Below are 22,662 nucleotides of genomic sequence, written 5' to 3'. Positions count from 1 at the left end.
ATAACATCTAGTCTGCTGACTGAGAGACTCGATTTGATTGAATAAGGACTTCCTCTGAGACCAAAGTCCTTTCAAGAGTTTGTCTTTGGTTCTTCTTTCATTTTTTCTTCTGTATTTAGGACAAGACTTTTTTTGTGTTAAATCCTGAGATCTGGCCTTATTGAATAAACAAGCTTCAAGACATCCTGGGTTTGTGAATCTCTCCTCATCATTTGGTAGAGACCTCCCTCATCATCCTCAGCATACAATAAAGCCTTAGCTACAATAGCTATATTTCACCCTCATGTGTTAATGGTGTGGGTGATTTGGAGCTGCCGGTTGTCCTACTGAATACACATATCCCAGCCAAAATTATGAAATGTCAAAGTATTTTAGAAAATTGTGTGTAATAAAACTGGAAACTTACATTGAATGACCTGAAGGCTTTTTGCCAAGAAGAATGGGCAGCTTTGACATCTGAGAAAATAAAGGGTCTGATTTGCAACTTTAACAAAGGACTGCAAGCCATCTTTGATGCTAAAGTGGGCAGTATTAAGATCTAAGGGTATGCAAACTTTTGAATGGCGACCATCTATGTATGTTCCTTATTGTTATTTTTGTTTAATGATGGTACAATTCTGTGATGGCTTAGAGTTTAATGTTAATTCCATTAAAAATAAAATAAATCTTAATATTATTATTGCTATTGCTATTGATTCATCACTCATTTTTTATAAGCATGGTACACATCTTACGCATTCTGCCTAGAGGTATGGAAATTTATGAGCACAAAGGTATGTACTGGGAGTGCAAAGAAGATAAGGGGAAGGAATCATACAGACTAAAATTAGAGCAGAGTAAGGTACTGTATGTCATTTGCTAAAACTATAGAGGGAATGTAGAGAAAAAACGAAATGTTTAATGTGCAAAAGGAACTGGAGCAAAAACAAAATGGAGCTGATCAGAATATCGGCATGGACAAATTTTTGGCATATACTGCCATCATTTATTGTGCCGTTAAAATGCAGGGCAAGTCAGAAAGGATCAAGATGGTGCTGGATACTGCCAGGAGATTCTGAAACGTTGTGGACATATTTGGAGAAAATCTAGAGGCTACACTGAATTTGCACCAACTCAGACGACTGGGTCTGGATCATCGATCCTCACTTTGCGTCGACGCTGTAATAGCGTCACTATGAAACTATGACATTCCAATAGGTGGCAGTAATGCGCCTTATATGGATGCCATTAGCCTTAAAAATCAACAGAAGAAGATTGTGCCTCGCGCTCCCGATCTCTGTGTTGAATGGCTTTAGGGTTGACGTTGCCGATCACTGCTGAACCCTTAAAAGCGGACGATAATGCCTTACATGATTTACTAATTGTCTCAATATTAGCGGCATCCCATTATTATGTGTTGTATTATTTCATTATTTCAAACGAGTAATATATTGCTGTATAATACGTTAACGTTGTTACAGACTGAACTGTACACATTTCCTTGGTATGAAACCAAGTATTTTACACATTGCGTATCTGTACACATTTCATATTACAGAATACTTACAATGACGTAATCCTCAACTTTTATTTTGAAAATACACCGCCCGGAAGTGGCGCTTTGCATTTGGCATGCGCATAATAATACCGAGGAAGAAAAGCACCAGTGTTTAACCTACGGCATTAAATTGTAAACATTAGCAACCTGGGCGACTTTTCTGTGTCGTTGGGATGGAAATATAAGGTAAAGTTTTTGTTAAACGTGTCTACTTTTTGTTAGATAGTTGTCAATGTCAAAAATGCCAGCAAATGCCGTTTTGAAAGCATTGACGTTAACTTAGTTATCGCTAGCATTACATTTATAGCATCCAATCCGACCTGATGCTGAGATTGACTCTCCAGGCGCCACAGACATCCTACATGTCGGGAATGTCTTCGTTTTTGTTACATTTCGTTTTCTTTGCTTTTATTGATTCACGTTAACGTTCTACGTTTGAAATATCGCCTGTGGATTCCCTACCACAGTGCTAGCACAGCACATAGCATTCCCAGACATCCTCGGGAAATGGTCTGACTCGTTAGCTAGCTGATTGATTTTTATAGTTCTGCGCTATTGAGAATTGCCCTGGAAGCACGAGCTCTCTCTGTTTACCTCACTGCTTTCTGCCACAACTATCGGTAAGATTCACAGGAACCTAATCTCCAACATACTGTTGGAAATTTTGCGTTAACTAGCTAGCTGACTTCGCATCCGGATCAGTCTATCTGCTGAAAGTGCGAAAAACAAACAGTTAGCCCAAGTCTTTAACTACTTGACAGTCGTGCGAAGAATGCAGCATTAAACAAATCACTAACAGGAACGACCGTGTATTAACGTTATATGAAGGGACAGGACTGATACTGAGCATGTTTTGACATAAAGCTGAGGTAAATGGTATGTGAACATCCGAGCCACTTTCTTACTGATCCCGTGCAACAGAATCAGTTTTGGCTTGCTGTTTTCCCACTAATTAACCCTGGTCTGTGATAAGATTTTACACACGTTGTTAACCTTATCTGCAAACTGCCCCATCTTTTCTGTGACAGCTGATTAGCAAACCCACAAATTGTTTCCAGTATCTAATTTGTAATTACTTCAACAACAAATGAAGTCTATTATAATAAGACAGGAAGAGAGGACTTTGATTAACCTGTTCACACACACACACACACACACACACACACACACACACACACACACACACACACACACACACACACACACACACAGAGCAAAGCCTCACTGATTACCAGAATACAATGAAAGCAGTTGTATGGAAATACTGCACTCCAAAGTGTTATATACAAGGGGAATCCTAAATCCCATATCCTGTATCTTTAGACTGAGTATGGTCACATATCTACAGAGATGAGTACTCATATGACATAGTCCAGTAATCATTGTCCATTTTGCTGCAGATAAACAGGAAACCATAATGCTCCCATATGGTAGATCATGGGATGTGATGGGGAGATCCTCTAGCTCTGGCCTCTCATTTGTGCTTGTCATTCGAATGACTGCAACACTGCATTAGATCGACTGACTGAGCCAAGCCGACTGGCATGTTACAGCTGAAAGAAAACAACTGGTGCACTGCCAAAGTTTTCTGATTAAAACTTATGGTCTACCATTTCTGTCTGGCATGTGCGAGCAGTAGACATAAATAGACAATTTTGACAGTAATTGTTTGAGTCACAGGGCATACTGAATTGAGGAAGCATCATGGAAGATTGAGACGAATACATGTACCTTTAACACCCCTACTTTCAGTAAATGCTACCTTTGTGGAGCTTGTAGTATACATTGATTTTGTAAATACTGTATCAATGATCACTTTGAGCCTGTTGTGGTAATGTTGTCTGGCACTGCATTATATTTTTACATCCAACCTCATTTATGTATGTGTCGGGGTAACAGAAAAGCAAAAATGTCACTACATGATTATAGTCACCATATAACCACTGAGGTAATTAAATACCTGCCTGAGATAGTGTCAACACATCATACGCAGTGTACATCATAAAGTTTACAATGGCAGGGTGGAGGTATTTGATTGCAGTCCAACAGGTGTACAGAGCAATTGCACAGGTGTGTGTAATAAACTAGTCACTCGGTGTATGCAAATGCATCAATCCGTTCTCAGTCTTGCTTTCAGAAATGACTACAGATTACATTTGAAAGGTAGCAGGACAGGAGTGTGGCATGAACTACAATTAAAAAGCAGTTAGTTAGTAGAAGCCTTTTTGGCAGCAAACTGAGCACATTTCCCAAAAGAAGACATAAAACTGGATACCAAAATCTAAATGGACAACAGGGAAATAGTGGAAAGGCTTTCTGGTAAACACTGCTACATTCACATGCAGTTTCTAAAGCCCTTCTGTTCCACTTGTGGTGATTACAAATCTGTCTCTGTAATCAATTTGTTTTGTTGTCTTTGAAGGTTAACCTCAAGGTGTGGGACCAAGCATTATTCTTCAGTGCATGGACGCAAAGCCAATGCGCAGGTAGGTGTGGTATCAAAGTGTGAAATATTGTGTAGAATGAAATCTCTGTGTGTATTAAGCTCAGAGTCTTTGTACAAGAATGGTCTTAAACAAAGATTAAATGTCTCCACTAAGGTAGGTGTTGAATTTCCTTGTAGGAGTTTTTTTTGTACCCAAAGAAAATCCTTTGTACCAGACAGGGAAAAAAATATTCACTCCAATGAAAAAGGTTCAGATGAGTTTATTTAGAGAACTGGTGTGAACCCCCCATGACTCAGCGGCACCTTCCTGTTTTGTCGCCAAATAAGCTTGTCTTCAAGGCAGACAAATCCCAAAGAAGGGTTAATTTTGAAAAGGCCAGTCTTTTTTGTTTCGTTTTCCCAGGTGGTTTTGGGATATTGTAATGTATTTTGTTGATGGACATTTCTCCTAGCCGTAAACATTCCAATGAGAAGTTAGCATACCTAATCCAAAAAATAGGCAAAGAGGTGGAGTGTGGGTAGGGCTGAGGCGGGCTGAATGAAGCCTCGCTGCTGAAACCGAGCGGCCAGCTGTCACCCTTCAAGGAGCTGCATGTTTGGTACGTTTGCATTGGCTTAATTTTTCAGTCCTTGAGGATGGTGCTTGCTCTTAGGAGTAAGATCCTTCAAATTAACAATACGTTAATGTAGCAAGGCAAACATGGTCTGAAGTGAACCCATGTCCCAGAAACAAAATGAAACTGTACTCACAGCTCTGGATTCATGTCAGAGTACACTGGGGGAGCTGACTGCTGTAGACAAGTTTGCTCTGTCTATCTAGTGGGCCAAATGACCCTGCTGTGTTTGACTCAGCTGATACCACAGACTGAGACAGCAGATCAGGAGTGTGTAATGATGTGGGGCCTTTGGATTCACAGGTACACTGCATATGTCAACAGATGTCATTTACTCACAAGAACCCAAACAAATCTACCTGTTTGGCTATCAAGTACACCAAATGTGTTCCAGTTGTAGAATATATTGTGGCCGACACTGCTCTGTTTTGCAGCTCAACTGACTTAAAAGTCTCTGACTGCTCAGTCATTTGTAGATCACAGTATTCTAAAAAAATGTTTCCACACTGCATCATCATGTTCCCTCTTGTGTTAAACTAGCAAATGACTTAACAAGACGAGTTGTTAAGATGTATTTCCTCTCTTAATCACTGTCCATCTGGTTGATGTCCAGGGCCACCAGCGCACGCCAAGACGCCACTGGAATGGACATTACCAGCCGCTGTACTCTGGGGGACCCCAACAAGCTCCCTGAAGGGGTCCCCCAGCCTGCACGCATGCCCTATGTCTCGGACAAACACCCACGGCAGACCCTGGAGGTGATTAACCTGTTGAGAAAACACCGTGAGCTCTGTGACGTGGTGCTGGTGGTAGGCGCCAAAAAGATTTACGCTCACCGTGTGATCCTGTCTGCCTGCAGCCCGTACTTCAGGTACAGAGACACAAACCTTGTTGTCAGCTTACATTTTATAAAGCAAAAATCTATCTGGAAATGAATCCTCTGGCCAGCAAATTAAAATCAAAGTGCAGGTGCAGTACTTTGAGTGATATCTTTTGATTTCCATGTACTCTTCAGGGCGATGTTCACTGGAGAGCTGGCTGAGAGCAGGCAGACTGAAGTGGTCATCCGCGACATCGATGAGAGAGCCATGGAGCTGCTCATTGACTTTGCCTACACTTCACAGGTAACAGCAGTAGCGATGGACAGTGTTTCATTGGTCAGTATCACACGCTGCATTTGAACAAGTGCTAACAAGAACAGGAGCTTTTCAAATCTGCTGTAAACCAGTGACAGAAAGTACAGAATTTTACATTTATTGAATCAAATCTGCATTCATGACCTGGCATCAGGCAGGATAAACAGGGCCTCCAGTGCAGTTTGCCTCAGTTTTACTTTTAATTTAGCGCCAAAGCTAATTTCAACATATTGATCCAAACTCTGTACACATATTAAACACAATTAATAATGCATATGTCTTTACATGCTTTGCTATGAAGCACCCAACTCATCACTGCTTCAGCCAGTTGTTTTTAGTTGCACGTGTTGAGATTACCTGGGTGTAGTCAAAGTAGTTTTGACAAGTGATTTTAGATCAAAAACACCAGGCTTGGGACAGTCTGTTTGCTGGTTAGTCAGTTTTCTGGCAAAACTAGCATCTTGGATACAAATGAACACTACACAGAAATCCACAACATGGTTATTGAAGACCACACTGTATATCCTTCAGAGTACAATAAGGTCTGTCATGAAAAATACAACCATGGTACAGCAATAAATCCAGCTAGAGCACCCTCAAACTGAGTGTCTCTGTGAGGAGGCCTATAGAGATGGACAAGGAGCTGCAGGGTTCCACAGCTTCATGGCTATATGACTGTATGACTATGTGTGAAGAATGTGTTGACCTCCCTGCTCCTAGGTGACTGTAGAGGAGGGAAACGTCCAGACGCTGCTTCCTGCTGCCTGCCTTCTTCAGCTGGCTGAGATCCAGGAGGCCTGCTGTGAGTTCCTCAAGAGACAGCTGGATCCCTCTAACTGTCTGGGCATTAGGGCGTTCGCAGACACACACTCCTGCCGAGAGCTGCTCCGCATTGCAGACAAGTTCACCCAGCACAATTTTCAGGAGGTAAGAAGTCACCTTTCCTTTCCTTTAATCTCACCACACAGCTGCTTTCGTTTTGTGCACTACGATGCCCCAATCAGTTTTTTTGGCAGCTAATACTGATCATCTGTGGGCCATATTGGCTGTGTATTGTCTGATACTGTTTTGTTTGTTTGTTTTTGTTTGGTTTGGTTACAGCAGTATTATACATCAGTTTGAATTCTTTGTAATATTTTCGATCTCCACCAGGAGACAGCGTATCCCAAGCTATAAATGCTGTGTGACAGTCATTTATTTACTCAACTGGAAAGATGGAATGGAAAGTGAGGATTTCTTGATGTTCTCCTGTGAACACAATATGTGGAGTATTCTGGCTTTGGTTGGAAAATGTGTCACCTTATATTTCAGATGGTGTACATGTGATAGAGAGTATAAACACTATTTTATTTTAGGTGCAAAAGTGGAGTTGTAGCCCCAACACAGATGGACCGGTGGTCACCTGAATGTTCCTGTCAGTATTGTCTTGGTAGAGACATGTTAGTCTGCAGCCAGCATTCATTCTAAATTCAGCAAGCACATGCCGGTGAAGTCAAATACAAGGGGCAGATGTGTCTGCATTCAGCCAGTGTCAACAGCAGAATAGCGACATCTGGTGGACAATATATATCATTACATTTTCTGTGAAAGAGTGGCACAGTGACTGTTGACCTTGGTAATAGACCTTTTTCTGGGCAGATAGTTTTGACTTTTCACAGCAAAGGTGGAACTAATTAATGTTAAGGATGACTGTGTTCTATTTATGTGTCCCAGTCAGTCAGAGCCAACCAGCTTAATACCACAGCCCTGGAACTGGTCAAGCTAAATAGGATGCAGCCAGTATTATTAATGTTATTAACTGCACCTGTGTCTCTTGCTGGTCCTTGTTCAGTTGACTGTCTTTCATTTAATAGCACACAGGATTTGTAGAGCATGATTTTCAGGTGATGTATTTAAAATTCTGAAGAAAGAGGAAAGCAGTTAACCTTGTGATGATGCCAACACTGTAGTGATGGCTCGGTTTTGATGGATTTCATGGTTGTGGAAAATTAGAATTGACTGTTCTCTCTTTGTGGCAGAGCTGCTGTCTGACTCTTCTTCTCTGTCATCTTAGGTTATGGAGAGTGAAGAGTTCATGCTGCTGCCTGCCAACCAGTTGATTGACATCATTTCCAGTGATGAGCTCAATGTGCGCAGTGAGGAGCAGGTTTTCAACGCTGTGATGGCCTGGGTGAAATACAGCATCCAGGAACGCAGACCACAGCTCCCCCAGGTTTGTGGCCAAAGAAATCTCTTACAACAGATTCTGCTTCTGTTGCCAGTTCTGTTATTTGTGTACGACACACATATACAACACGTGATGTTGCTTCAGACTTCTGTTGGAGCTGAAAACACTTTGGAACTGATGTGGGTTTTCTGTGTTCTGCAGGTCCTGCAGCATGTCCGTCTGCCGCTGCTCAGCCCCAAGTTCCTGGTGGGCACTGTCGGGTCAGACCCTCTCATTAAGAGTGACGAGGAGTGCAGGTGAGTTTGTTTGTCAACCATTTCCTGTTTTTGGTGGTAAAATGTGGCTGGTGCTGATCTGGATCCAGGACTTTGTTGGATTTCTTTAAATTGCCAGACATTTCTGGACTTATTTTTTTATTCTTAATTTTTGTATTTACTTCTAAATTTTGCATTACAAACACTGTGAGAAGGCACGTTTATCTCATTACATACTGTACTATGATCATATACTTGTGTTTCTGTTGTTTCAGAGACCTGGTTGATGAAGCTAAGAATTACCTGCTGCTGCCGCAGGAAAGGCCGCTGATGCAGGGCCCCAGAACACGGCCGAGGAAACCCATCCGCTGTGGAGAGGTACTCTTTGCAGGTCAGTACCTTTAAGCAATAGATTAAAACCAGGGTTTCCCTTGCATCAAATATGCAGCTGTATGCAGACACAACTGTGGGTGTGGATTGGAAAAGTGTATCTGGCTGAGCTAATCATTTTTGTGCTAATTTAATACTGTGTACTGTCCGTTGTTTCTTCCTCTATGTCTCCTGGTCTTGTAGTTGGTGGTTGGTGCAGCGGTGACGCCATCTCCAGTGTGGAGCGTTACGACCCCCAGACCAATGAATGGCGGATGGTAGCGTCCATGAGTAAACGGCGGTGTGGAGTTGGTGTCAGCGTTCTGGATGACTTGTTGTATGCAGTGGGAGGTCATGATGGCTCATCATACCTCAATTCGGTGGAGAGGTGTGGCATGATCACTCTGGCTTTGTCTGAACATTTTTGTTCTTCTTTCCCTTTTTGTATTACCACTTTGCTAAATCAAAAAGATCTAGAAGTAAAATTAGAGTTTCTCTTTCTTCTCCTGTCTAGATATGATCCGAAGACCAATCAGTGGAGCAGTGACGTGGCCCCCACTAGCACTTGTCGTACCAGTGTGGGAGTGGCTGTCCTTGGTGGTTATCTGTATGCTGTAGGGGGACAGGATGGGGTTTCCTGTCTCAACATTGTAGAAAGGTATCTGCCACAACTCTTGTGTCTATGGCAAACTGTCCATGTAACCGTCTTCTAGTGTTTGTTGTTTTAGATCTGAAATGAAATCAGCAAACTCAAACCTCCATCCTGTAACTTGACGTTCATCACAATGAGCCGGCTAAATTCTAGACTCTTCCCAGAAACTGAATGTTTGAACAATCATTTATTTGTCAAAGCTAGAAAAAATATATCCTTGTTTGTACTGATTCTTTGGTTGGTGATATATTATGTAGCTTTGTCTAATAGAATCCTTCTTATGCTTTAGGTATGATCCAAAGGAGAACAAATGGACTCGTGTGGCCTCCATGAGCACCAGACGACTGGGTGTAGCTGTGGCTGTGCTAGGGGGGTTCCTTTACGCTGTAGGAGGGTCTGATGGGACGTCACCATTAAATACAGGTTTGATTGTCATGTGATAAGTAAACTGACCCAGAGCTGTGACAAGAGTGATGATTAGGAAAGTAGAAATGCGTCAAAACACATTAAAGTTTAATGTTTATCTGATGTTTGTATGCACCTCAAAGTGAATACGTCATGGCTCTCTGCTTTGGGTTTGCCAAACCAGCCTTAATCAGCTGAATGTTATCCAGGTGTTCCATCTTTTTTCTGTGGTGTTTGATAATGAGGCTGCTCCTGAAGCGAGGTGTGAAACATCTGTGGGGAGCGGAATGTGAGACATCATACAGGCTGGGACCATTCATTCAAAACTGCAACACAATAGCATATTAATCAGAAATAAAAGGACAGTTTCATTGGTTGGAGTAGTTCATCTGCCTTGAAGCGCAGTATAAACACTGTAAACAGGAAGTAAACCATACCATAGTTCTCCCTCAGCTGTCTGTCCACTGTCAAGAAGTTGACTGTAATTATTTTCTTTTTTGCTGTCATTTAATTTCCCCTCTCCTTTCTCCTTTTTCTTGTGATCTTTTCCTCCTTCTCAGTGGAACGTTACAACCCTCAAGAGAATCGCTGGCACACCGTGTCTCCCATGGGAACCAGGAGGAAGCACCTCGGCTGTGCCGTCTACCAGGACATGATTTACTCTGTTGGAGGGAGAGACGACACCACAGAACTGAGCAGTGCAGAGCGATACAACCCCAGGACCAACCAGTGGTCTCCTGTAGTGGCCATGACGTCCAGACGGAGCGGGGTGAGTGCGTGAGTGCGTAGGTATGTGTGAGTATGTGTGAGTATGTGTGAGTATGTGTGAGTATGTGTGTGTGTGTGTGTGTGTGTGTGTGTGTGTGTGTGTGTGTGTGTGTGTGTGTGTGTGTGTGTGTGTGTGTGTGTGTGCGTGTGTGTGTGGGGGGGGGGTTAGTTACTGCTTCACAGTCATATTTTGACAACTAGATCGACTACATTTAATTTGTAAAAGGTTTTATTACATGTGTCACTGTTTATCAAGAGCTTTAATCTGTGCACAAGGCTGAAGTGTGTGTGTGTGTATGTGTGTGTCTGTCTGTCTGTAGGTGGGCCTGGCTGTGGTGAATGGTCAGCTGATGGCAGTGGGAGGCTTTGATGGGACGACGTATCTGAAAACTATAGAAGTCTATGATCCTGATGCCAACACATGGAGGTAAGAGCCACCCCGTAAAAGTTTAGCACTTATTGAAGTTGTCATGTGTGTCAGTGCAGAACGTGTTCAAGAGAAAAAGCATGTTCCCTTCCATCTGGAGAATATGACTTGTAGACCGGGCACCACAGTGTTTCATTTATAATGGCATGTGGTGACATATCGTTAGCCTCATAGCATAATTGTCTAAGTCATTTTTTGGCCAAATTGAGATATCTGCCTAACTCTACTCTCCTGACACTGCTGCTTCATCCTGCCTTATCGCCCGAAAAACCTTAAAATATGACTTAGGCAATTATGCTATGAGGCTAATGATATGTGACCTTAAGCAATAAACTGCAGCTCTTGTAATTTGGATGTTGCACTTGGCTATATTAAGATTTCAATCATTTTAACCCAAAGTCAGACCTTTTCTACCTGGAAATATTGGAAACAGCACAGCAAGATCACATGTAACACCCACTGTCAACACATACAAACATACAAAGATAGTTAACCTCTTGAACTTTAAACATATTTCTATTAATTGATGTTTAATTGATGATTTATCATGATTATTAGCTTTGTATTATGATATCATGCTATTTGCTCTAGCTGTAGTGTCAGCCAGCTAAAATAAAACTGCAACTTTCCTTTTGCTGTGGGTTATTTTACTCAACTGACTCTTTGTTGATGTGCATGTAATTCACATCGGCAAATGACTTCCTGGTGTGACATCCACCTTTTTAAGTGTCACATATCCGACCTTTGTAATGCCCTTTCATAGACTGCTCTTGTTTGCAGTCAGTAGTTTCTGTGCAAAGGAGCAGAGGGTGGGTGTTACATCCCCCAACATTTTTCATTTTCATTTCATTCACAGAGATGTAGCAGTAAATTAGCATAGTCTTGATATCTGGTGGAATCAGCTGTCAAAATGCAACATCCAATTTGTTTGACCCTGTTTTCCCTGTGTATTTAGAGTGTAAAGTTAGCATGAGCGTGAGTTGTGTTTTTCCAGTATGTCACTTAATGCAACTTGTCTGACATGTCTGAAAGCAGTGAGGGATAGCAGTACCACCCCTATACATCTAAAGTGAATGGATTTTTATTGGTGGTGCTCCAAACATTCAGCAGCAACATCCACGTCCACACTCGTCTGATGATCTCACTATCAACACAAACTCAAAAATCACTTCACTGACATCTTTGGATCATCCAAAATAACAGAGGCCCTGTTTCTGTAAAGAGATTTTTACAGAGTTTGAGTCATCAGGACAAGTCTTATCATGCCAGCAAAGCATATTGGATATCATTACTGACCGCTGTGGGTGGACAAATACCTCTTCAGCTGTGGAAAAGTATATCATTGCATCCTCCTTATTATTATCATTAAACAGCATAGAAATTATTTCATAAACACATCAAGATATTATGAATGTCACAGTACATGCCACGACACAACAACTCTAGACTTAATTCAATGGGGCGGTATTACACATACAGAAGAAGCCATTAAACAGGCCTATTAAACTGTCCATCACAGAGGCCCCAATTAGTTTTCACTTTCTAAATCTTGTTCGTCGTCTTCCTCTTCTCTTCAGCCGTGTTCACATTGAGGAGTAGCAGAGCAGGGTCTTTTAGGTTTATCATTTCTACTGCACAAAAGAACATTTGAACTTGTCCTCCCTCATCATTTGGTTGTCACTCACTCTTTCCAGGTTGTACGGAGGAATGAACTACCGCCGGCTAGGTGGAGGGGTGGGTGTCATTAAAATGACTCACTGTGAATCCCACATATGGTAACACCAACCCCCGCCACCACACACACACACACACACACACACACACACACACACACACACACACACACACACACACACACACACACACACACACACACACACACACTCACACACACTCACACACACTCACATGCTTCTCATCACGTTGCAATGGATGCCTCTTTTCACCAACTCTCGTGCCTCCAAAGAGACGCTGTAATTAATGCGAGGATGAGGAAACGGTGGGGGGAGACGAGACGGAAAGAGGAAGAAACTTTGAACTCTGGTTCATCCCCCACCCCACTCTGAGGTCACTGACTTTGGATTACCCTGCTATTATTGATTGACCGCAGCCACCATGAAGTGCACTGAGAGCAGAAGTCTACCAAGAACCATTAAGCTTCCATTTCGGAGAGGACAGTCCTTCTCCTGTGACCTCTCTGAGTTTTTATCTGCCAAGCCTTTTCCGTCTGGGACATTTGGTATTGGCGTGTGTGATGGGCGGAACTCAACTTGGGGAGATTAGCAACATTTCTGAGGTTTAACAAGTTCAAAAGCATCAGGTCACTGGAAGAGGGTTTTTTCAGTCTTCCAACTGTAAAAGCCTCCATCACTTTCGTCCTAAAACACCAGCCACCAAATTCTGGCTACTGGTCATCAGCCCCCCCCCCCCCCCCCCACTGAGTTAAAAACAGCCAGCAGGACAGCAGACCCTCTGCTCATTGTCTGAAATCGATTGTTTCCTGGAGATGCAGCATTGTGCACTGACTGTCGGAGGTAAATCTCTCATTCATTTTCTACTTTCCTTTAGGCTTCAAAGCATACGTCTGAGCTGTGGCTGTTATGTCTCTGGGCCTCGTGTGTAGCATTAAACAGTCGATAGCTGTCAGGCAGTTATCTCCTGAAGGCATCGATATACGTTTTGGCTGGATACCCAGAGAGGAAAAACCTAATTTATTTTACCAGTAATGGGCACTGGGGAAGATGGGTGGCATGAGAAGAGTCACTGCTGCTCAACATTTTCTCCCAAACTTATTGTTGTTGAACAGGGCTCTGCTGCTGCACTTTACAGGAGGCTGCTGGTGGTGTTTGCTGCCTTGGGTGTTTGAAGATTTCAGTTCAGAGCTGTCGGTATGGTTAAAGGAACATGGCCTGTTAGTGAACTTAACCCCTGGGTGGGAAGAACTTGGACACCAAAATCATCTATCTGTGTCTGGTGTGTTGCTGAATCATGGAGGCCTCAGTATGCTTCAAACAAGCTCAAGGCTTCGCACTATCAGACTTAACTATTGGCCGGAAATCCATTATCGGAACAATAACACTAATACAATTTTCTTGCTCACTGGCCACTGAGATATTGTGCTTTCTTAGTGCCCTGCTGTCATAGCTGCCACTTGGCTACATCACACCATCTCTCCCATCTTTCTTCAACAAATCTTTACTTTTGCGTATCTTTGTGGTCTCGACACGATAAAGTAAGCACACAAATGGGCATTTTTGGGCGGTTTGTCTCTTCAAAGGCATTTATGGGGTTGCACTCAGCACACAGATTCTAATATTGTTTTATGAAGAAGATTTAAAGTTCAAACCCTGCCTTCTTTCACACATTCACACATCTAATCAATCATTACGTGTAACGTGTCATACATTCTGCTCCAAAAAGTTACAAAAATTGTTCTCTGGATTCTAGTTTAGGCTGTTAGATGATCTGATAAGCACTTTGTTTGAAGCATACTGAGACCTTAACAGTCTCCTATATTGCATTTGTTAGTACTATATGTGTCTAGCTTTTTGTCAGAGGTGCAAAGGATATTCTATATTTTGTTTTTGTCAACAAATCTCACAAAAATACCAAAACCAACAACATGTTAGCTTGTCTCTCAGTACTTGTAGCTTTCCAAGGCTGTGTGTGGTGCTCAGCTCCAAGGCCATTCATTCTCACTGATGTCTTTAAATCTTTGAAAACACATACAAATCTATTGTTTATTTAAAAAAAGCTCAGTCATGACCTAAAACAGCTGGTGCAGCTACAACAGTTGCAGTTGTTGCAGTTGGAAACAGTAGAACAGGAAGAAATAGTGCATTTGTTGGGGACTATTTTCAGTGGTGGATTAATACACATTTGCTGCTCTAGTGAGCATTTGGGCAGCAGGACAGTGTAGGTGAGACTGAGTCAAAGTAACCCACAGTAAAAACCCAAAGTTTTTAGACAGCAGTGGAGCTCTATGTACAGAGGGATAAGACACATCAGGCTTTGGATACATGCACAGTACTTTGTAGATACATTCACTGTCCGTTTGGGACTACACGTCAGGTTTGTTGACAATAAGAATATCATCTATTGGAAATTGAAATGCAACACAAACATTCTGCTTTAGAATACAAGATTACTTTCCCTTTTTCCACAAGTATGGCAAATTGTGTGTCGATAACCTGGGTCATAAAATCCCTTACACTTGTTTATGTTTTGACTCTAAACACTGCAGCCAGTGATCTACTTTGGGCAAAGATGATTTTTGTGCACATGTCTCATAATGGTATGCATTAAGTCAATTAACTTCCTTTACCAACGTCAAGCTGGAAGAGAAATCTGATTTAATTTTGTCCTGAATGCACTGTCAGAGGTGTGGCCTGGCTGAACCGAGGGGCAGCAAGACTCAATTCCATGATGCAAGAAATAAGTCCAGTGTTAACCCAGAACTGAAGCAACTTTTCAGCCATCCATTTAAGCTGATCACATTGGGGTGATAGATTTACCAAAACCTGGGAATTACCAAGGCCCAAGTTCAGTTCAGCAGCGTTTTGGACCCTCATTTATGAACTGGTTTGATAGGGCAGCGTTCTCTAGCCAAATGATATTTCACCTTTGACCCTATGTTAAGCCCCGCCATGCTTAGGCGCTGTTGCTAGGCCTGTCAAACTTTTCGTTCTCTCACTGCAAATATGGAGTTTACAGCGTTAATGGTGACAGATTTGCCATTGAAATTTGCAGTAATCCATGAAACACCAGGTCTGTGATTCCTCACAGAAGGAAACAAAGCACGCTTCTCATTTCTAGCTGCTCCGTGTGCAGCTGACGTTGGCGTTACTTGGACAAGCACTGCAGTGGTTAAATTTAGGCTATTCTTTGTATTTTCAAACAGTGTGCTTCACCTTTACGAGAGGGAAGGATTTGAGGATATGAGGAATAAGCCATGGGATTGGCAGATGTAATGGTATCTACCTTATGTTAGGCTGTAGCTACTGGAGAGTGAACATCTCCAGGGCAAACAAGGAGCAGGACTGAGCTGCTGTCATTACATTCTGATCCTGTTGCTTCCTGGCTCAGGTTGACATATCCACAAACAGTGCTTGTATCAGTCCTGGACAGGTAATTTTCAAGCGTATCCTGTAACCCCACACAATAATGTAGAAAGCTAGTAACACAATACTTTGTGTCTGCTGTATGTACTCAGTTAGCCAGACATGCTAACCTTTGCAGCTTACATCAGAGCAGATAAAGACAACATTCAATCCACTCCTCACACATTTACGTTTGTGTTTTAGGTTTTTCAAAGTCTACAGAAAAGACACCAGCTTTCAAACTCTTGAGATACTGAGTATTGCTCTTCTTAGAGCCTCATACACTCTGCATCAATATGTAGAGAAAAGAAAGTTTGTCTGAAAGCTATGATTGGACAATTGCTGTCTAGAGGAGGGGTTTAACAGTGGGTCAATTCAGCAATTTTAGAGTATAGAAAACCTGAGGACTTCTGTCTTTTAATCAGTTCAATGATATCCCTGATAACAAAAGTTTAAATGGAGGAAAATTAAACCTAATTAGTCCAACTGGATTTCTGTTACATGCTTCACACCTCGAGCATCAAACTCAGACTAGTTGTCATGACAGTGGACTATGGCAAATGCAGTGAAGTGTACTCATCCCAGTTTGTCATTAAAAGAATGGACCACATTAGTACATCTCTTAACTGTATATGCGTTCATGGAGTAACACCTCCCTCTGCAGTCGTCATTGGTTGATATTTTTGTTCACACATCATTGGAGTTTGGAGACACAGGTCCTTTTTGTTCTGTTCCCTCCTTTTTGTTTTCATGTCTTTGTATGCAACGCAGTATAATGGCACCACCTGCTGGAGAACAGTTAAAGTGCAGGACTGATATGAATAACAGAAAAAAAAACCTTTTGTAATTTCCTAAGTGGTTCCCTGTCATACTGATCTCAGCTCAGTGTGAGACAAAAGTCGAGACAGACATTTCGAGTAGAAGGGGAAATTGGTTTTGGATGAATCTCAGAATTTATTGCACTGTGATTATCTTTTTTTTAATTGTATTTTATATGGGTGTTCAGCTTTCCAGATACAGGGGCAAAAATGTAAAATCATAGTAAATCCACATGGGAATCAGACATTTCAGGCGTCACACTGGGAAGGACAGATTTATTTCACAGATGCAACACATCATGTCGCTTGCTTTGTGTCACACACAGTTCGTCACAACTCTGCACTTTAAATGGTGTCTGCAACAAACGAATTGCTGTAAAGACCGACAAGTGACAGCACATCCAAGGCGGTTCTTATGTATTATTTAAAAACACCTTTTCATGAGCAAGCAGGTCCTAACCTGAATATTGGTGTTGATGTTCAATGATATGGCAACTGTACATTTTTGTGGGGTCTAGTTTTCTATGCTGGTGGGAGATTTCGAGCGGCAGGATGACTGTTTGTCTGATCATGCAAGACGTTTTTGGGGATGTTTTGCTGTCACACATGCACATGAAATATTTTATTGAATGTTCTTAAGTGTTGACATTGGAGAACACAGAGGCTCTAACACATCTTCCATACTGACTGTGTTAAATGCATAGTTTTCACTGAACAGAAATGTTATCACTGAACAAAAACGATACAGTGTGGCCAACTGTTTATCCCACGAATCTGTTGCTACTTGTCACTGCCACAGAATTCAAAGGAAGCCCCACTCAGTTGAAGAGTCCATCCATGTTATTTCTTTGGTTCAAGACGAGGCCTGTCACCATTAATTAGCTTTCCATAGAAGTCTAAACACCATGTGTTCAGCTTTGTGACGATGCATTTTACATAAACTCCAGTGAGTTTTTAAGTGGTTTCTTTAGCTTAAAGAGTAGAGCTGTCGTTCAACCCACAAAGACACAGGGAAACCTGAAAGAGATATTTGACTTAACAGATATGGATTAGGCTGTTCAACCAGTAATACTGTGTTTGTTCTCCCAAACTGAGTGGAGTCTCCCTTTACTCATGTAAGCTACTAATGATGCATTGTAATAGTGATGAACAAAAGTCGAGTTCAGTCAGTAGCCTATAGTCAATATCTTGTTTTGAGTAGCCTCTGTGCAGTATGTCCAACGTGTGACCCAAACATGGCTGTGATCTCTGGTGTTTGTTTTCATATATCAAACAGCCTCAGCAGCTCTGGACTCACCATGTTCACTATGACAAAGATTAAATTTTTCCCTGGAAAAACAAACGTGTCGGATTCTTTGAGAGCTACTGTGGAATTGAATTTTGGGGGAAAAGGGAAATGGCTTTCTTTCTCTGCAGCAAATGTTTTCACCACAAAGAAGGAAAATTCCCACAGGAAGTGTCATATTTCATTGTCTTAATTGTCAGTGGTATTTTAGGTTTTAGTTTGTGCAGAAACTGTTCCTGTTTATTTTCTTTGGCCTGACAAAATGACCACAAAGAGTAAGAGCTGAGTATGATAGCTGAGTGATGATGGTCACTTACAGTAATTAAGTGCTGTTTATCCTCTCGGTTTCACCATAAAGTGTAAACACAAAGTCAGTCATGATGTTATCAGCAAACAGCATAACTTAATGTTGGGAAATAAAATCAAAATACAGTATAACTGAACAGTCAGCTGAATAAAAGGAATTAAAAATATAGGCACAAGCAGCAATAATCAGGGTCCAATCAGACTTGAAAATTTGACATTTAGATTAAAATGACAAAAGCCATTTTTGAGATGATTGGGAAACTTAAACTTGATTGTAACAGCATCACTTTGAGGTCAGTGACTGTCATTGTGTGTGCCTGAGGAGTGGGTGGCATTTGCAACCCATTTTGGGAATTTGACTTTGGAATTTGGGGAAGCAGCATGGGATATGGCAGGTCAACTTTTAAACCACAAGAGTTGACAACAGATGGGAAGAAAGAGGAAGAGGCACACACAGTTTGGTGCCAGGCTGGCTTTGAGCAGATGACTTTATTGGTACAGGGTGTGTGTCTGAACTGCTAGACTGTGAGGACAAGACAGCTGACACTAAACATGAACTAAGTTCTGCATACAGTTATTCAAGTTCTGCATTTAAGTCAATGACATGAGGAGGGGAAGGAAGTCTGTTTACGCTGTCAGTCATAGACGTTGTTAGACTTCTTACCTCTCTATGCTCACTTCTAACATGGGCTTTCATCTATTAGCTCGGTCCATTCATTTCATGTGTATTATATGTATATTAACAGTGACTGTTGGCACAATTATTTTAAGCTCCGAAGGTTCAAGACAAAAACAACTTCTCAACAAGTTTACAGTTCATCTTTTCCACCTGTCAGATTCTGTCAGTAACAATATGTAGCTTCAGAAGATGTGCACACATTTACTTAGACAATGAACAAACTATAGTGTCAGATAATAATAAATTATTTACCTCTGGTCATAGGTTTAAAAGGTGGTTGGGCCTGACTCTATGTAGGTCTTGTCTGAGTGTGTAATCTAGAAACAAGAATAAGATTGATTACCCTGGAAATACACTGAACAAGATGTCCATAAAATTAGCCTTGTTGATCTTATTAAGATGAAGTAATCTTCAATTTAAAAAAAAAAAAAAAATCTTTTCAAATATTATATATTGTTTGCCTTCATTTTGTACGGTGGCTGACAAGGGCCAAGATGCTGCAAAAGCCCAAAACATTTCCATTAGCTGAAATGTGCTGCAGCTTCAGAGATGATGCCAATTCAAAAAGCAAAAATCCAAAAGAAATACAATGGAAATGTGCTGCAGAAAGCCAAAACAAACAAATTAAAAGAAACCATGCTTCAAACACAGGAACAATGCAAAATCCAAAAAACAAAACACAAATGCAAGAGAAACACAATGGAAGTGCTCCTGGCCTCTAGGGGGCGTGCTTAGTGGAACAGCTTGATGTGGATTTTGAGAGCTTGTATCTACTTTTTAGACCAAATCATACACAGATGATGCTGCCAGTCATTCCCCTGCTTGCTTTAAGTGCATCCATTCTCTGATGGTGGAGTTCTTCTGAAGTCAAGTTGAAGGATCAAAAACAAACCAAACCAAAGGTTCACATAACTTGAGCGACTCATATCTGATTTCAAACCCATGAATTAATCCCCTACCGCAACCAGTTGCCGTACTTTTGGTGCAATGCTGTTGCTGACAGCAGGAAAGGCTTCGTTAGTCCATTCTGTATGTCCTGTTCAAGAACTAAGACAAGACACAATGTAACTGCTTGGTTTTTGTGATGTCTGCTGTGATCCATTAAAGAGCAGCCCTTAAAAACCAGCGGACCACTCCTTTACTCTTAACTCCCCACTGTGCACCGTGATTTGAAGAACGTTGCTGCACAGCACTGCTAGTCTTCAAAAACTCCACTGGGCAAACGTATCTCTGTCCATCCCAGGCCCACGAGGCATCCTTAATTGAGGAGTATGTTGTCAAGAAAAGCATGAACATTAACTGGGAGATGCTGTGTCCCAGTGTCTGCATGAGCAGAGGGGAGAAAGACAGACAGGGACAGCTTGACAGGCTGCTGTTTACACAAAGCTAACTTATTGTGCCAAACATGTCTCCCCAAAAAGTGAATTTCCCCCTGGTGAGTCTTCACTTCAGTTTCACATCAGATAACAAAAATACATTCAAGGTCTGTTTTCTTCCTGCTGGCCTCCAAACAATGTGGAAATATTTTTCAAATCTATGATTGCAAAGAGCAAAAAATGTCTCAAAGAAATCCACCCAGATGCATCCTAATGAAAGCCTTACATTTTGCAGTGATGTACGTGTATGAAAGCTGAATTTAAGGACACCACTGGGGGCTTAAAACACCAATCCATTGCTGAAGACATTTGGACGAACCACAGGGAATGTTTCCTAGCTGCCTGCTGGATTAACTTCTCTACTTTCAAGCATGAAAAAGATGCTACAGCCTGCAAAAGAATAACAAGGAGATATATTCCCTGTCATGGAACCGAGTACATCCATTCGGCTTAGACACTGTCACAGTCACTGCAGCTGATACACACAAGGATTTATGGCATGAGGCGGCTGGTGAGGTCTACACACCTGCACGCTCAAATGAAAATAACGTTTCATTTTGGAGAGGAGGTCTTATGTGCCTGTAATGAGCAGTCTTAAAGGAGACAGACATCTTAAGACAATGTTCACTTGTCATTAAAAGAGTTCTTGTTACCTGTAGTTGTTCCTCCTTTCAACAGGGACTGTGAAGACATCCCTTCCCAATGTGATTCCAATGTTCAGAGTCCTCGCTCTGCACAAAAATTCACTGTTAGGTTCAGGAGTTCACCTCGGCGTTGTGGGAGTTGCTACAAGCTATTCAATTGCAGTCAGAGACATAATAACAGTTATGTTTCCATCAGGGTTGTCCGCTGTCACTTGTGATCTTCATGCACAGAATCTCAAGGTGCAGAGAATCATACCTGTGAACTCTGAGGACAGTGTCCAGTTTGGGGAGTCAGATCAGTCTCAGTATTATTGCATATGTAAGAATGTGATCTGACTCCATAACCAGCTGAGGTGTCTGATCGGGATGCCCCCTGGGTGCCATCCTTGGGAGAGCATGGAATAGAGCCAGAACAAGATGGAGGGATACATGTATATATACATGATACATGTACATATACATGTGGCCTGGGAGCACCAGTATCCCCTGACAGGAGCTGGAACATGGTGTTGGGAAGATGGACACCTGGACTACCTTACTGCTACCACCATGACCCAGGCCTGGATAACTGATGAAAAATGGATGGATGCATGGATAGATGGAAATAAACGATGAGCTAAATGAGTACAAAATAAATGGTTGTCTAATAGAGCAAAAAGTAGAGTTCATCCAATCACATTTTAACTGAAGTAATACATGATTAGAACCTGTCTGAGGTACAAACCCAACACCATGTTTGCATGAGTTTCATAAAATCTCTTAAGAAAACATTCTTACATGGCTTGCTTGCATAGCCTACATGTACCCATCATCATCGTCACCATCATCATCACCTGTAGTCATTTACTAAACCACACTATATAAGAGAAGGTTGGCGAGAAGCAGAGGAAGAGGACAGCTGGAGCTGCTTTGTTTTAAACAAACTTTGGTTTTTCATTGCATTGTTGAGGCCGAGGCTATGCTTGGCATGAGTGGAAGCAGCGAACAGTGAAATGCCAATAGGCTCTCTATATGCTCTGCTCTGCTGTTTCCTCAAGGCACCTAAGCGTGGACAGACACCACACACACTTACAAACACAAACTCAGAAGAAAAGACATGAACTCATTGTACACACATCTCTGCACCTCTTTTCTTCTGTTTCACTTCCACTTTTTCTCTCTTTGCCATCACTTTCTCATTTTAGTTTCTCATAAATGTACAAAGAGCCAAGAGCTGCAGGCTATTCTTTACTGAGCAATCTCCCGCTCACTGCATCAGTCCCTGAAGACACACCCTTACCCTAAAATATACACTGAATCATGAAAACTTTGCTCTGGGCAAGATTCCAAACAATTTGAAATACACTTATATTGGTTTGGAGCTCAGTTGGAGCTGGCTTATGCTCCAGTATGTATACTGTATATATATGTGTGTATGTGTGTGTGTGTGTGTGTGTGTGTGTCACTGGGTTTTTACAGCGTCTCTTTGGCAGTTATAATCTAAACACTTTGCCAGAAATACAGCCCAATGCCCACTAATTAACTATTTTCTGTGGAGGAACTTGTCAATAAGAGGAGAAATGGTATGTTGTTAAGAGGGCGACGTTTATGTTTATTCATCTGGCTGATCATATAATGTACCTACATATAATAAATAACCTAACAAGTGTAAGCTGCAGCACTGGTGGTCTCAAGATCGTC

At 41.7% G+C, this 22,662-nt stretch overlaps 1 protein-coding gene across 1 annotated transcript; it reads left to right on the top strand.

Moving 5' to 3' along the window:
- The first annotated feature begins 1,618 nt into the window (after positions 1 to 1,618).
- Positions 1,619 to 18,025, top strand: klhl20 (kelch-like family member 20). The gene is made up of 14 exons (XM_070974162.1): positions 1,619 to 1,723; positions 3,960 to 4,023; positions 5,211 to 5,468; positions 5,613 to 5,721; positions 6,454 to 6,660; positions 7,787 to 7,945; positions 8,102 to 8,196; positions 8,430 to 8,545; positions 8,728 to 8,911; positions 9,038 to 9,181; positions 9,465 to 9,598; positions 10,141 to 10,349; positions 10,669 to 10,775; positions 12,470 to 18,025. Exons 2-14 carry the CDS (start codon positions 4,001 to 4,003, stop codon positions 12,552 to 12,554), a joined length of 1,830 nt encoding a protein of 609 aa, XP_070830263.1. The 5' UTR covers positions 1,619 to 1,723; positions 3,960 to 4,000; the 3' UTR covers positions 12,555 to 18,025.
- The last annotated feature ends 4,637 nt before the right edge of the window (positions 18,026 to 22,662 follow it).

The sequence above is a fragment of the Chaetodon trifascialis genome, chromosome 11, assembly GCF_039877785.1.
Source record: "Chaetodon trifascialis isolate fChaTrf1 chromosome 11, fChaTrf1.hap1, whole genome shotgun sequence".
In the NCBI taxonomy this organism is placed as follows: Eukaryota; Metazoa; Chordata; class Actinopteri; order Chaetodontiformes; family Chaetodontidae; genus Chaetodon; species Chaetodon trifascialis.
Note: the sequence above shows the minus strand (reverse complement) of the source record. Positions and strands in the feature narration are given on the sequence as shown.